This window comes from Phaethon aethereus (assembly GCF_964289735.1).
Source record: "Phaethon aethereus genome assembly, chromosome: 8".
NCBI lineage: Eukaryota > Metazoa > Chordata > Aves > Phaethontiformes > Phaethontidae > Phaethon > Phaethon aethereus.
Window position 1 is genome coordinate 19003737 of NC_138584.1, and position 16143 is coordinate 19019879.

The 16143-nt window shown below is 40.7% G+C and overlaps 1 protein-coding gene across 1 annotated transcript in view; it reads left to right on the forward strand.

Moving 5' to 3' along the window:
* COL24A1 (collagen type XXIV alpha 1 chain) overlaps positions 1–16143 on the forward strand; it is a gene marked incomplete at its 5' end in the record, with an annotated part of 145751 nt that overhangs the window by 8995 nt on the left and 120613 nt on the right. The window contains 2 exons of the mRNA XM_082003176.1: positions 4240–5534; positions 14543–14596. Of these exons, the coding sequence (XP_081859302.1) occupies positions 4240–5534; positions 14543–14596 (1349 nt within the window). The remainder of the gene's footprint in view (positions 1–4239; positions 5535–14542; positions 14597–16143) is intronic.

Sequence of the window (16143 nt, forward strand, 5' to 3'; positions counted from 1 at the left end):
CTGACTGATGAATGATCCTTGTCTTTCCCTCACCCATGCTGGTAAAGGGAAAGTGAGTAATGTATATAATAGGATTGATGAAATGGAGAGAGCGCCCCAAATATCCTGCCTTCAGACTAGTCATGAGTATGGAGGAATGTGGAAAATGAACAAGAGAGACTGAACGGAATAGGGTGTGGAACGATTAAATAGCCAAATCCCCTTATCCCTCCCCAGTTCCTTTTTGGGACTTTTTTTGTGCCACAAGAGGGTCAGGAGATTTTTTACCAAAGCCTGTTTTAGGCTTTCCCTCCCGTTACGATGCAATAAGGTTGTGAATTTTTCAAGTCCTCCTAGAAGGTGGAAAGAAAGGACTTGACACCAAAAACCCGAAACAACTTCTCCTTCAAGAAGATGAGCCATTACAATTTGGGGGAGTAACAAGTTGAGTGAAGAGTAAGTGAAGACAGATGTTGTGCAGACATGGGTAAACAAAGAAAACTGACTACTGATAGGTAAATAAAATAGTGGTTGTCATGCTGGGAGGAAGAGTTGAGAGAGCTGCCTGCTCCCAAAACCTTGTGTACTGCCAAGAGCTTCTGAAAGCCTTAAAATAAAATAAAAATACATGTTGGGCCAGAAATGAAATGACTGGCCAAAAAAGTTTGGAACAGCTTTTTGGCTTGATGGTGGGTTAACAGGCAGCAAGTCAGCAAGGAATAATTAGTTGATACTTAATCTTCTGCTGTCATTTTTCACACAGCATGTATTTGTGTTTAGCTTTCTCAGGACCTGTCATTGTTTGCAGAAATATGTTTGCAGGATGTGGAGAATGTGTCTTATTTCTCATCATGCTCTCAGAAGATTTTTTTTTTTAATAACTTTTACACAATGTGCTGTTTTCAAATCAGAACTGCCAAAATTTTGGCAATTTTGCTTGCAGTTTGAGATTTAGTAGTGATACTCTTGAATGTCATTTTTAAATTGACTGGTTTTAAGCCAGTTTAAGCTTTTTTGTTTTATACTTCAGTTTATAATGCTTTGGACAGATCACATGTTATAAAAATAACAATCACATTGTTATTTTTAAAGACAAATATATAGTTACAAATATTTTAAAATACAAGTACTTGCCAAATATTTCAGGTTAGGATGTGATATTTAGGCACAACTTCAGGTTAGATTATTAGCTATTTTCCTCTGTGCAGTCAGCTGGCCCAGCCAGTGCACAGAAGTGCTGGACTGGTGTCTCCAGCCTTGGGGTGTTACTTACATGCATAAGACCTTTGCATTGCCCAGAGCTCGGGACCTGTGTTTCTTCTTAGCTTTCACGAGGGCAATACAAGTACGGCTTTCTCCTCCATAACTACGTGCAGACCACGCGGGACCGGGGTCCTGGGAAAGTGTGGTGGTTCATTGATGCAGACGCATTGTGCTTCGAAGCTCTACTATAACCTGACCTCTGTTATCAGTTTGATGGATGAAAATACAGCCATAGTAAATTAATTGCTCTGAGGCAAAACATCTTGAGAAATTGGCGTACACACATTTCTTTCTGCAAAGATATGCTTTCTCCATATCTGCGCTGGCTACCCGCCAGGATAATCTTGGCGTGTCCGTGAATCTCAAACACGACTAGAAACACTACAAGGTGTGTAATTAATTTTCAAGACGTACAGTGCATTCAGGTGGATGCTTTTGGTTCCAATTTATAAACCACTCTCAAGGAAATCTCAGGCTCTTTTCATAATTTACCACTGAAACTAAGCCAACATCTGTCTATTCTTAAAGTTTGCTATGAATACATTCAGTAAACAGAGAAAGGGAAGACTGGGAAAAGAGACCTTTTTCCCAAAAGTCCATTTGTTTTAGTTGCTCTTCTCTCTCAATATAGCAGAGAATCCTTAACTTTCCTTGGTTACTCCAAATTTTTGTTATGCCATTTACTAGCATTATTTACTTAATATAAGCACAACATGCATAGTAAAAGTACCCTCAGCTAAACGCTATGGAAAGTGCCAGGCTTATTAGATCAGTGCAAGTGCTAGATACTACTTGTATTTTTTAGTATAGGCAGTTCACTGAAGCTTAGGTCCAGCTAGTTAGGGGAAAATTGATGATAGTGTGTGCTTCCATGCAATGCTGTTTATGAAAACTACAATGTTCAGTTTCCCCTTGTGCAGAAAATCAGAAAATTTAGGTTAGAGGGACCTTGAACTCATCTGGTCCTACCTCCTGGTGAGATCAGGGTCAGTGTTGAAGTTAGTTCAGGTTACTGGGTCCTGTCCAGCTGGGCTTTGAAAATCTCCAAGCATGGAGATTACACAATGTCTTTGCCCCCCAGTTCAGCACTGAACCACTTTTGTGGTGAGAATGCTTTTTCTTTGTATGGAGCTGGAATTTCTTGTGTTGCAGCTCGTGCCCGTTACTCTTCAGCTTTTCTCTTTTTTCCCTATAACCTCAGTTCAGATAATGGAAAATTGTAATTAGATTCCCCCAATCTTCCCATCTCCAGGCCAAGCAAATGTAGCTCCTTCAGCCCTTTCTCATGGCATGTGTTTTAGCCCCCAGCCTTCTCGTCTTTTATTTCCATCATTGCGTTTTGTCTCAGTCTCTGCAGTTATTTCTGTGGCACCTTTCACAAATACCCAGACAAGCAGTTTTACCAATCGATGCCATTAAGTGCCGTCTTGTTTTGTGACCCTACGGGAAGATTGCTAGGGGTGTGGAGTTTGGCTCCTATTCAAGCCTTTGTAGTGTTACTGTTTCACCTGCATCGTAAGAGATCTAACGGTGTCTTTATATTCATCTTGAAGGAAGAAGGTCTCTATGCCCACCAACTCCAATATGCCTAAATCTGATTTAGGCAGTACCAAATTAATTTGGTCATCTTTGACCATTGATTTACCCTTTAGGAAAAAAGTGGCTTTGATTTCTTAACCCAGGTCAGATATGATTTCGGTTCATCAGGAGGCTAGATAATTGTGTTTCTACCCATTAGGTGAAGACACTTAGCCAGGTAAAAGATGGAGATACTGTATGGTCCAGGCTAAGGAAAGGGCTAAAGCACAAAGCTCGCATTATATAAGACGCTAGAGAATCCCACAGTGACAACACCCCCGCCTGGGCTTTTGTTCCTGCCTGGAGGAAGATCTCCTATCCAGACTTCTATATGTCAAAGCCAAATCTATAGGACATAAATCAGTAGGACAGCTGGCTTTTCTTTGTCTCCTTGATGTCCACTGCTGTCTCCTGCTGTGGAGTGCACTCCTAACTGAGTATCTTGTCTGGGTAGCTGCAGCCTTGCGTGTGCTGGGAGCACAGACAAGCCAGAAGATGGGAGCACTGCCCCTTGGTCCTGACAGGTCTCGTCTTTCCTTGTTCCTCACCACTTCTGCAGAGTTCACATCGTCCCTGGCCCTAGCAAGTAAACTGTGGAGGGAAAGGCGTGCTCTGTCATGTTTCCCCTTTGAAAGATCTTTGTTTTTTAGTCTGAGTAACTTTGGCACAGATACATACAATCGAGGGTGATCCCATAAGGAAAACAATTCCCTTTGAAGCCAGCTCTGTAATGGCACAGGGCCTTGCTTGGCAGGAGGAAAGCTCTCTGGTGGAAGCACAGCAATTCTTCCTGGGTACCAGCTGAATTACTTCTGCAGCTCATAGAAGCTCCTCGGCAAGACTTACCTTTGTATTTTGCTTTGAGCCAGTGACTATTTTCTGGTGCTCCACTGAGTCGTTACTGTGTTATATATAACTTGTCTCTTCTTAAAAACAAAGCAACCCTCCTCCGAAACACTTTAAACTTTTCTGATAAAGAGGAAAATTGTGGGTTTATTGCAGAAGAAAAAGTTTAAGTTAAAAAAAAAAATTATCTGCGCAAAGAGTAGGCAGGATTAGCCAGAAAAATAAGGAACTAACAAAGCGCGTTCATTGACTACTACTGCAAAAAGTTGAAGACAGCAAATGGGGATTTTTCAGTTTCATAAATGAACTAACCTACAATGGGCATTATGTGGACCTTTCTATATGTTTTTCTTTTTTTTTTTTTAAAGACAGAAATTTTGTTCTGGCTTTAATTATTTGTTTATGTGAAAGGTTGATGTACCTTACACTAGGGATTTGGTGGCCTTGCTGTGTGGAATATATATGCTCTGAGAAGTACAGATTTATTAAGATGTTGTGCCTACATTTGTTTATATGGATCTGAATTTATGCGCTTGTAAACAAAATCAACAGTATGCCTTTTTCTTTTTACAGCAATAGATGTTCTTCATCAACTAGGCCTTGTGAAAGATGTTCAACAGCCCTCAGAGACAACAGTGCCCTCAACATCATCTCTGTTACCTCAGGGTGTTCGTCTAACTGTATCAGGAGTTGTACTAACTAGCGATGCACGTATTGAGTCCCCCATCACTCAAGTCATACCATCAAATCTAGGGCATCAGTTCACCATATTAGTTGGGTTGTACCCTTACAGAGTAAATAATGCTTTCCTTTTCAGTATTAGGAATAAAAGTAGACTGCAGTTCGGTGTCCAGTTGCTACCAAGAAAGGTAGTGGTGTACACTGGAGGGAAGCAGTCCGCATGCTTTGATTATAGTGTTCATAATGAACAATGGCATTCGTTTGCCATTGACATTAGAGACAAGACTGTCTCGATATTCGCTGAGTGCGGAAAGAAGTACTATAGCCGGGAAATACTTTCTGAAGTGGAGACATTTGATTTGGATGGTTTATTTACCCTGGGAAGGATGAACTCTCACTCTGTCAGCTTTGAAGGAGTTATATGTCAGCTAGATATTATTCCCTCTGCAGAAGCCTCTGCAAACTATTGTAAATATGTGAAACAGCAATGTCGCCAGGCTGAAACGTACCGATCTCTGCCAGGAGCTCCACATGTGTCAGGTGGGCCGGATGCTTTTTCAAAGATGATTGATGAGAAAAACCAGTCAGAAGACATATCAGCTTATAGAAGGGAAGAAACATCAAACATTCCTGTTACTGATGTTGCTAAGATTCATTTTCTATCAGAATATTTTGAGTCAAGAAATGTCTCTGCATCAGAGTTTCCAGAGGCCAAACCTCTGTTGCTGGAATCTCGGCCTGAAACAGAACTCCAGGAGAATGTCAGTCTGCTTCTTCATCGGCAGGAGATGAACAAAAAAAGAAATGTCACTAAGACCCCCACAGGATCATACGCAAATACGTTAGATAATACCACAGAAGACACAGGCAGACAAAGGGAGCCTTCTCTGATCTCCCCTGTAAACCAGAGTAAAACTAAAAGCAAGGGGATGGACAAAGCAAAACAGCGTTTAGATGAACCAAGCAAAAAGCAGCAAATCTTCAACTCGACCCGGTACGGTTTGCCTGCTGACCTCTCTCTGGATAATCGGCTCCGTCCAGGGCAGGAAGGTGCACTTGATGCCGACGAGACTTACCACACAGACAACAGTTATGACATTGGTATTGATAATTATGACTATGAAGATCTTGACAAAATGTTTGAAATGGGAAGTGTCAGAGGTCCAAAGGGGGAAACTGGACCTCCTGTAAGTTATCTTTACTACTCTTTTTACTATAACACAGCAACATACATTTAACAGAGGCTTTGAAAGAAACCTTGCAAAGCATGCCGAAGCTGTCACCGCAGCTTCTCCCGGCTGTACTCCACGAATGTTTGTCTGCCTTAAGTATGTCTCTTTCCCGCATGTGATTTTGGTGTAAGTGTTGTATATTTTTATTTACTGGCAGAACACAAAGACGTTCAAGACCTTCACATTCTGGTGGAGTGGTAGGCAACCAAGACTTCTTTAAAATGTGAAATGCAGCCAGATGTTTTTAGCTGCTAATTATGGAGACTACTTAATAAAATTACAGCAGAAATTCATACAGGACAAATGTAGACACTGATCCATGAAAAGAACCACCAAGCTGTTTAGAAGACTGCCATAGTTTTCTCAGTTGAGCAATGCTATCAAAATTCATAATTGTAGAAAGAGTCCAGTTGCAGAATCTAGACTGGTAAAACCATTTGTAACCCAAGGTTACAGGGTCATGCAAAACTGCATGTAAAATGATTTTTAGAACAGTCTTACAAGATTTTATGGCATTTTTTTAGTTCACAGAGTAAGTCATGCCTGAAACAATTGCAAATGCGCAGTAGTGCTTTTAATAGAAACCTGTTTGTCCTTTCTTATTGTGTGCACAAGGCTCATAAACTTTTTAATACATAAAAATGGGAACAATATCTATGAAACTACAGAGAAGAAAGAACAGTTCCTGCTTATCCTGGGAAATATGGTAGTTAGTGCTTGTTTGAGTTTTCGGTTAAAATTTTTAAGCCATAGCATGGAGTAGATAATTCCGCTTGCTCTTTTTTTTGTGTGTGTGCATGCATTTGTGTGGTTATTACTGGAGAGCAATTTGATATGGGTTAAGCAGCTCCTAATATATATTTGAATGTGCCCATAAATTTATTGCGTGTATTCTTTCAGCACTGAAATACTTTTTTCTTAATGTAGTCAGGAACTGAAAACGTATGTAAGAGTTCAATTTTTACTTTATACAGGATCCAGATGCAAGGGGATTGCTACACAATTGAAATACCTGTTAATAAGTAATTCATGTTAGTCCAGGGGTGCTCCTGCTTAATCTTTTCTGAATGTGAAGTCAGTCTTTTTTTCTCTTTTTGTCCCTTACGACACTATTTATGGGGACATATCACTAAGCATGTAACTGTTATCAACATGAGGCTAATTTCCATTTTTGGAGCTTAGGATATTTACTAACTGCTAATGGAAGCTTTTAATTTTAGCATGTAGCTTGTACATTGTGATTTCAGTCGGTTACAGCCAAGAAAGTTAAATCCATTCTTTTTTTATGTGGCACAGAAATGGCTGCTGCTAATGCTGTTGGTTGGTTGTATTGCTAAGAAACTCCAAGCAAATGCTCTTTTTTTTCCGGACGCAGATGCTATACGTACAGTGACAAAGATGATTGCTGATTTGGAGTGTTTAAAAATCCCTGTATCACCATTTTCTATGCCTCTCTTACAGACTGGGGATGCAGAAGTTTGTCTTCTATAGGAAGGCAGTTAGAGCAGATCTTGCCTTTGGTATAGCATGTAGTAACGGATATGGTGCATTTGTGCTGAAGTGTTTTGCTGGGTCAGGATTTAAACAACATGCCCAAGGTCTTAGAGATCTGTGGCAGAGCTGGGAAGTTAATCTAGACCTTTGTGGGCACTAGTTTGGCCGAGGGGGCCAGCAGCACCCACGGAAACAGCGGGAAAGCTAAAGCATTTTGTTGCCAGGGGGGTTGATGCCAAAGGGAGGAGGCCTCTGCATGGCCTTTTCCACGTAAGCTGTTGTAAAGAACTGTGCTCCACGGAGGCTGCGTGGCGCAGTGCCTGCCACTGCTGTTGGCCTCAGACTTGAAGAGGTGGTCTTGGTCTGCTTTCTCAGTCTAGTACACCCATGTAGAGAAGACCAGATATAATCCAGCTCTTATTTTTGTGGCTCTAACAGTTCAATATGCAAGTACCCACAGAGTCTTATCAGTGGGGAGCCTAAAAAAGCAACACCGAGGAACATGCAAAGTTCCCTTGCAGCAAAAAATCCTGATGAGGCATGACCTCCCCCCCCCCCGCCTTTTTTTCTTCTTTCATTATGTTGTGGTTGGTTTGAACCTTCTTTCAAGATTTCAGCGCAGAAATAATGTTCGTTCTATTGGAGTTGACAGGCAAGAACTAGCTTTTGTGGTTCTTAAGCTCCTCAGCTTCGTTTTAGCGTTTAATTATCTACCAGAACTGATTCTTGCTTTGTATAATTAGGCCCCTGATCATGTATTCCATGATCCCACAGCTGTGGAATTCACCCACCGCTGCAAAGCGGGGCTCCAGAATTCAGGCTTTCATTTATGGATAGCATATGGAAAAGGGGCACCTATTTCTTCAAAACTATTAAGACCCTGATTAAAATTCTAGCAGTTGCAATGACCAAAATCCCCTACAAAAATACAAGGTTGAGCTTAAAGTGGAACAGTGTGGTCTCCTGAACCACCAGCCTCTAGTTTAGAGGACAATCTGTGCCATGCATTTAATGAACCACCCCTTTTTGTGTTGCAGAAGGTGTTGGCACTGTATAAAGATTAAAATATAAATAAATCTAGTGTTTATTTTTAACTGTTTAACTTTCAAACCGATATTCTTCATTGCATAGTCATAAAGCAGTTTGCAGTAACAGGATACATAGTCCCGCACTGGTGGGAGGAGGTGTTGATGTGGGCTAGAGAGCCGATTTCGGTTGGTTGCTGGCAGGTAATTGCATCTGCAGGCCTATCTGCACCGGATTTGGCTTCCTCTGAGAAATGAGCTAGGAATTAGTTTTCAATATTGGAAAAGCTTTCTGGATTATGGAGACATGCAGCCAGGAGGAGAAATAGTAGAAGACCAAAAGGTAGCGTTCCTTAGGCCATCTGGTTGGTAAGGAGAAGCAGTCCGGAGATATTGCCAAGAGGAATTGGAAATGCAAGCCCTGCGTTAGGCAGAACGGAGTCCTGGATGAGATGCTTTTATTCCAGCCAAGAGGTGTGAGGGTGAGAACCCTGAAAGAAGGCAGTTCAGAGATCCTAAATGTGGTGCTAAATAAAGAGCAGTAAGGGGTAGCATCAGCAGAGATTTCACTCTTAGTTTATTTCTCAGTTGAACAAAATTGCTTGCTGAGGCTCTCGGTAGCCACAGGGGATGTGCTGGGCAGCTGATCACTTACTTGCATGCATTTTAGTTCTGCAGGTAACCCTCACGTTTCCCTCCCTAGGCTGAGAAATCTGTCTCGGTGTCTGCTGATTCAGATAAAAACTTAAGATTCTTGCTGTTTTATTTTTAGTAGCAAAAAGATAATGTTAGTCTTAAATATTTAAACTTTCCTTTTAATTCACCTGAAACTGGTATGTTTTCCCTGTATTCTGCACAACAATATTGAAAAGCTTTAATCCATAACCCAAAGCCATATATATATTTCTCTGATGTTCATGACACCGCTTTGGCTGTTGTAGGAATTCTTGATAAAGAAGGGGAAAGACTTCCACAGCTGTAAAGAAAGGAGGTTAATCACACACAAGTGACTGCCTGCTCTAGGGCATTTGGAAAGAGAAGCGTGCAGGTTTTTTTATCCTTTCCAGTGAAATGCAAATGAGGCAAGAAGAAAAAATAGGTGGACAATCACATTTGGTAGGATCCTTTTTGCTCAATAATAAAATTAATATCATTATGATATTATGAGTTATGGTATTATGGTTTATGATATTACGATATTAAATTAATATCTTTATGATATGCTTTAAAAAGGTAGACAGAGCATACTACAAGAATTCTGAGTGACAGAATCAGAATTCCAGATGATCTAAAACTGATGGGATTGAACTTAGTGCAATAATACAGAAATTAAAAGTACAAATAGAAGCTGGGGGTGTGATTGGTTAGGCTGTCAGATGGGGGTGGTAGAGTGATGTTACAGTGCACTAGAGAATAAATGCATCTTGTCACCTTGATACATGACCAGGAGTGGTGAGTATGAGAGACAGGTTATTTTTCCACTGGCCTGAATATGCTGTGGCTGCAGTTTGGAGAAGTGTCCTCAGTTTTGGATTATGAGCTTTAAAAAGGATGTAGACAGGCTGGAAGGATTGCAGAAGGTTGCAGTAACAGTGGCACGGTTATAGAAAATATGATTCTGAGCAAAGGTTAAAACAAAATGTGTTCAGTAATGAAAGTAAGGGACAAATGTTAGAGTTCTGCAAAGGGTGAGTTAATAGAGACGGTTTTTTGCCTGTTCACAGAAAGTATGGCAAGACAGAGTAGGAAATGTTAGATGGGACACAAGGAAAACATAGCTAATCAGCGTGACACCTGTACAATAGAGCAAGTTATATCAGCAATGTTAGAAGTGGAATTTCCTTTTGTGGGGAGTTTTTTGGAAGAGGTTTGGAGCCTGATGTTTCTGCTTACTCCCCTGCTGGATTTCAGGTATTTTGGTGAGGATGTGCAGAGAGGGTCCTGGTCTCTTTTATTTTGCTGAAGGGCCACTTATCTTAGGTATTTGATGTATCAAGCATTAAACTCATATGTTTCTTTAATTTAGTCTTTTAAAAAAGTGTTTGAGGTGAGCTGAGGTTGAGTTGTTGAGGTGTAGTCAAATGCCTTTTAAACTTCAGTGAAGATGATTTGGATATTGAATGGCAACAGGATCAGCATATGCCTGTGCAGAAGTTTTAACTACTTAATGCAGAATTTACTTCTGTGCATATGAAATCTTAGGGGCTTGTTACATGTAAATGAAATGCTTCCTATTACCTCTGGCATAGGGCAAGTTTAAAACACATGTATCCATAGAAGGGCTTCAGTCACCTAGAAAATGTCTGTGAAAGTTCACCATTACATTCATCCCAATGACCATTTGAAAGGTAGTGAAAACTTCTGGAAGAGTAGTATCTACTTCTATTAGTTCAGGATTAAGCCATCATTATCTGGAACTTGAGCTTCTCTCCTCAATAGCTAAATTAAATTTTTACAATTCCTAAGGACAGTGAGTTGTAGTATGTTCCTTAAGGTACGTATGATCTGTTGTGAGCAAACTGATCTTATTAAATAAATAAATTTAAAATTTGCATCAGTAATATTTACACAAATTCACTATTTTTTTGTTGATGGTTAGAATGTCAAATGCAAAAAATGCATTAACACTTTTAATTGCTTCAGGTGTGTTAATTGTGGTTTGCAGCAGTTGGAAGAAGAGCTATTCAAACAAATGACTAATGCCTTGGTTTAAGAGAGATGGGCACACTGTCAGAAGTTGACCTCTGTGGCTTATGTGGGTGTCTAAGAGGCACAAATAGCTTCCTAGCTAGTATAAAAAGTCATGCTTATTTGAAGTTGTAGTTGCTTCCACAGGTCGAAAGAGTACCTAGGGTGGAATAACTTCTTACAACTAGTCAGAAAAGCATTTACAGGAATACTTACTGGGCTCTACGAAGTCTGCTGTCGGCAGAGATATTGCTTGAGTTGCAGGGAGGAGTCTGAGCTGGAGCGTAAGGAGTAATGTGCTCTGGGTAAGGAGAGTCCTTGTTAGTACTTTAATCAAACACCTGGATTGCTGGTGCTAATTGCTAATCATTGTTAACCACAGACTTCATCTACAATGGGTGACTGTTCTAGAAAGCTGTGAGAAAGCATTATTCATTTCTGGCTGCATAGTTTAAAATATATTTTACTGTTTCTTTTAGGGGTTGCTGAGGGTTGGTTGTGATTAGATTTTCTTCTATTTGTGTTTTTTAGATAAAGAGAGATAATTACTTATGAATGAGTGTAATCAAAGTGAGGGTGTTTTGGTTTGTGGGTTTGTTTTTGTTTCTGGTTTTTTGTTGTGTTTTGGTTTTTTTTATTTTTGTTTGGTTTTCCCAAAGGAAGCAGGCACTACTTTAAAATTTTAAAAAGTCACATAGGGAAAAATGTTCTCGCTGCCCTCCTTCAACAAGTCAGCAGCAAAGATCAGGGATGTTAATAAATACTCATTAAACTTCTATTTGAATTATTCCATAATTCCTATTAGGAATCGATGGGGTTTGGCTACTAATGTATTTTTAAGGTAATGTAGAAAGTGTCTGAAACAGGGATAGAGAATAACTTCGTATCACAAATTGCAAGAGAATGCACAATGGTTGCAGCTACTTAATTAAAAATGTTTCCCTTTGTAGTCCCAGGATAATTTCCTAAGCAAAGTGCATCTCTTCATTTACAATTTGAGAGGCGAGATTAGAAAGCATACTGCTTCTGGACAGACTGGACAGTTGGGCAGAGGGGAACCTCATGAAATTTAACAAGGACAAGTGTAGAGTTCTGCACCTGGGGAGGAACAACCCCATGCACCAGTACAGGTTAGGGGTTGACCTGCTGGAAAGCAGCTCCATGGAGAAGGACCTTGGAGTCCTGGTAGACAATAAGTTATCCATGGGACAGCAATGTGCCCTGGTGGCCAGGAGGGCCAGTGGTATCCTGGGGTACACTAAGAGGAGTGTGACCAGCAGGTCGAGAGAGGTTATCCTCCCCCTCTACTCTGTGCTGGTGAGGCCTCATCTGGAGTATTATGTCCAGTTCTGGGCTCCCCAGTTCAAGAGAGATAGGGAGCTTTTGGAGAGCCCAACAGAGGGCCACGAGGATGGTTAAGGGACTGGAACATCTCTTGTATGAGGAAAGGCTGAGAGACCTGGGGCTGTTTAGTCTGGAGAGAAGGCTGAGAGGGGACTATCAATGTCTATAAGTATCTGAAGGGTGGCTGTCAGGAGGATGGAGCCAGTCTCTTTTCAGTAGTGCCCAGTGATAGGACGAGGGGCAATGGGCATAAACTGCAGCACAGAAAGTTCCACCTCAACATAAGAAAAACTTCTTTACTGTGAGGGTGACGGAGCACTGGAACAGGCTGCCCAGACAAGTTGTGGAGTCTCCTTCTCTGGAGACCTTCAAAATCCGACTGGAAGCGTTCCTGTGCAACCTGCCCTAAGTGACCCTGCCTTGGTAGGGGGGTTGGACCAGATGATCTTCAGAGGTCCCCTCCAACCCCTACCATTCAGTGATTCTGTGATTCTGAAATTCAGCAGTGGCAGGGTGGGAGCTCTCTGTGCCATTTCAGGTACATTTTTGGACCTGGACAAGAATGCCAGGTCAGAAGCTTTCCATGTGTCTTGTCTGTTACATTTTTTTGTTATTAAACACAGTTATGGTCTTTTTACTCTAGAAAAATATGAGGATACTAGTGAGCATTTATGCAGTCAGGGTAAATAGCAAGCCTCCTGTGCTAAAATATGACATGTTATGGTTTGACCTAAAGACTGTGGCACAGATTTGTCTTCTGCATTACACAGAGGAAAGCAGAAGGCATGGGTTTCAGCATGACTTAGTGCAGTATGTGTGGACATACAAATATTCCCAACTATAAACAGGCAGTTGCACTACAATTAGACTCCTAAGATTATTATGATTAATTGGAGAAGAAAATATTTTTTTTTTCTTTCTCAGAACAACAGTGTTTTTCCCAGAATTTTCCAAAGTGGTCTGTATTTTGGCCAAATGAATGTAATTGGCTTGACAATGCCGAAGTCCGTAGTCAGCACTGTCTTCTCTGCCAGTGACATTATCTTTTCAAGGAAAAAGAAATAGCACTTCCACAAAACTTCAGGTTTTTAAAAATGCAACTTTTGTCTTAATAAATGATTCGTTGGTTGCTGATAAAACCCCAAAGGGTGTTTATCTTTTTTCCCCTTCTCTCTCTTTTTTTTTTTTTTTTTTTTTTTTTTTTTTTTACATTTTCTTTTTTTGCAAAGCCTGTGAGTTGGTAATTTTGGCTACCATAATTGCCCTTCTGATTTCCCTGGTATCCCAGTCAGCTTTCAGCAGTGTTACTTGGTGATGAGCAGTCTGATATTCAGTGTTTTGCGTAGTGCCTCAGCTGAGAGGCTGCAGTATATTCAGAACACAGGAGCGTGAGGAAGCCTGGGTGAAAGAGCAAGCTGAGTCCCTTCCTGCTATCGTCAACTGACCTCCTTCGTGGGGTCTGACTTTCTTGATGCCAATCTTCCCTTGTGTTGGGTGTACTTGGTTTCTGTTAAAGCTGGGACTTGCCGTGCTGGCATTTGGATGGGAGCTGAATTCATCCTTAAGAGTAGCCCATGCCTCTTGGGACTCAAGTGTTATAGACAAAATATAATATAAATTAGTGCAGATTTTAGTCTAGAGCTCTCATTTGTATTTGTAGCTCATTCTACACTGCAGTAGATTCTGGGGTTTTGAATGGGAACAGCAATCACATACAGAAAAGGAAAGATTTCTATGGTCAAAACAACTAGATGTACAGAGGATGGTACACTGATTGATACTATAGTGGCTAATAATCTAATTTATTTGCAAAAGATACTTCTGGTTATATACTAGCATTTAAAAAAATCTGCATTTTTTTTCTTTAAAAAGACTGTTATTCATTATATACAAGAGTGAGCATGCTACCAGTTATTCTTATCAGAAGCTTTTAATACGAAACTGAACAATCATTTGTCCACACTTACTTTCTTCTATTTCATGTCTGTCTTTTCTGTGAGGTGGTATCTCATTTTTCACAGTTACTGCTGACTTTTCTAAAATGTGTTTGGCATGCCAGAATACTTATTAAAAAGGCTTAATTATTCTCTGTTCTTTGTTTTGAAATACACTGCACTTGCTTGTTCCTAATCCTTGAACTGATCTTTTCTTCCTTTAATACAAATACACTTATGTAAAGTTACTATCTAATTGTTAGCTCCAATTCCTCTGACATAAGATACTTTCTAAACAGAAATCTGATTTAGAGCCAGATTAAAAACAAACTTGCTTGCAGTTTGGGAATAGGTTTTCAAGTCGAGAAGGACTGCACAAGCAGAAAGTCATCAGTTAGAAGAACTGGTCTGATTCAGACTTGTGATACTGTTCTTGTATTGGGTTTTAGCCTCAATTGTTTTGATTTTCTACCATCAGGGTCCTCCAGGTCCTCCAGGTTTACCTGGTCCATCAGGAAAGAGAGGTCCTCGGGTGAGTAAAACAGCTATGTTCTTCTGTAGCTCTAAGCAGGTCACCGATAATCAAACTCCAGTTTGCATCATTTTGGTTTTCTCAACTTTATTTATATGCTTGGTGATTATGAAAGTGTATGGTTCTTAATATTTGGCAGAGAGGTTAAAGTAAGGCAAAGCAAACAGGTTTGGTTTACTTTTTTTTTTTCTGCTGTGAGCCTCCAGCATAGCTAATTCTGTCTATGGGTGTGTACACAGAGCGTTGTTACATTTGCACCTAGCTTTTGCTGCCTGCAATATGAACTTTTCGTTTTTCCATGCTGCTCCCATCTGCTGCAATCTAAGGTCATGTTCATTTGTTTTTGGAATGAGGGGGAGTGAGCAATGCATGCCAGGGTCAGGGAGGAGCAGGCGGTGGATACAAAATTAACCACTGCAAGGCAGTGGGGGGAACGCTCCCAAAAATCTGTTTTAGTCTCTTGTGTTACAGCAGCTTAATAAAAGGGATGATAAAAATCTGCATAATTTGCCCAATAAATTAGCTACAGTAGCAAACGTTGATTTGTTTTGTGTGACTGGGTGCACCCCAACATGAGCAGGGACAGCAGCCTTGCCCTGTGCCAGGGGACAGGGCACAGGCTTTGCCACAGTGAGCAGAAACCCGCGCCCCAGATGCCAAGAGCATGGGAGCAGCCCGCGCCACTGCAAGGACTAGTTGGTGGGGCAAAAGAGGGTAAATCCTTTCGGTAAATCTGTGTTTTCACAATTTAGTGTTTAAAAAAAAAAAAAAAAAAAAAAGCTTGAGGAGTCCCTGAGGTCACGGTTGATTTTGGGGAGTTTTAGGGAAAGGGCGGCTGGAGGGAACAGGTTAACATTTGTTGTGTAGAAGATTTTGGGCCTCAGTATTTGGGGATGTTAGTGGTTATGGCTGGAGTGCACTCATCTAGGCAAATCACAAGTGGGAGATAAGGGAGTAGTTTATATGAAGGCTCAGCAGGCGTGTGGGAGTTTTGACTCAGCCTTTGAGGAACGTTTAAACAAGCTGATGCTCAACAGTGTGTTGAACATCCTGTGCTTTGCTGGCTTTCAGAGCTTGTTCTGACTGGGTAGGAGAGTGCACTGGTCAACGGGGATGAAAACCAAACTGGTGCTTTAGAGCAGCTGGAGAAAGGGAGTGGATAAGGCATATTTAAACGTATAAACTGAAAAGCATTGCTTCGAATCCGTGTCTTCCTTGGGTCCTTTTTCAAATTACCTTTCTTCATAGGAGCTCAGTGTTTCTATAAATCTACTTTTGATGTTGCAAAGTGCCTCTGTTGAGGATACTTTTCCATCGCAGGCAGGATTCCACATATCCAAGTAGATCCTCAGAAGTGGGAAGCTGTCTTTGGTTTGCAGGAGGCTGCTCATATGTTTAAAGCCATGCCTGTTGCTTATCTTATTGCTCTTATCTTGCTCAGTTTTGGGTTGTGTTTTTTTTTTTTTTTTTTGCTGCAGGTCTTTTTTTACAGGTGTAGAGTACTTAAGAGCACAGTGCTCTACTGTGTGAGTTTTCTGGATTAATTA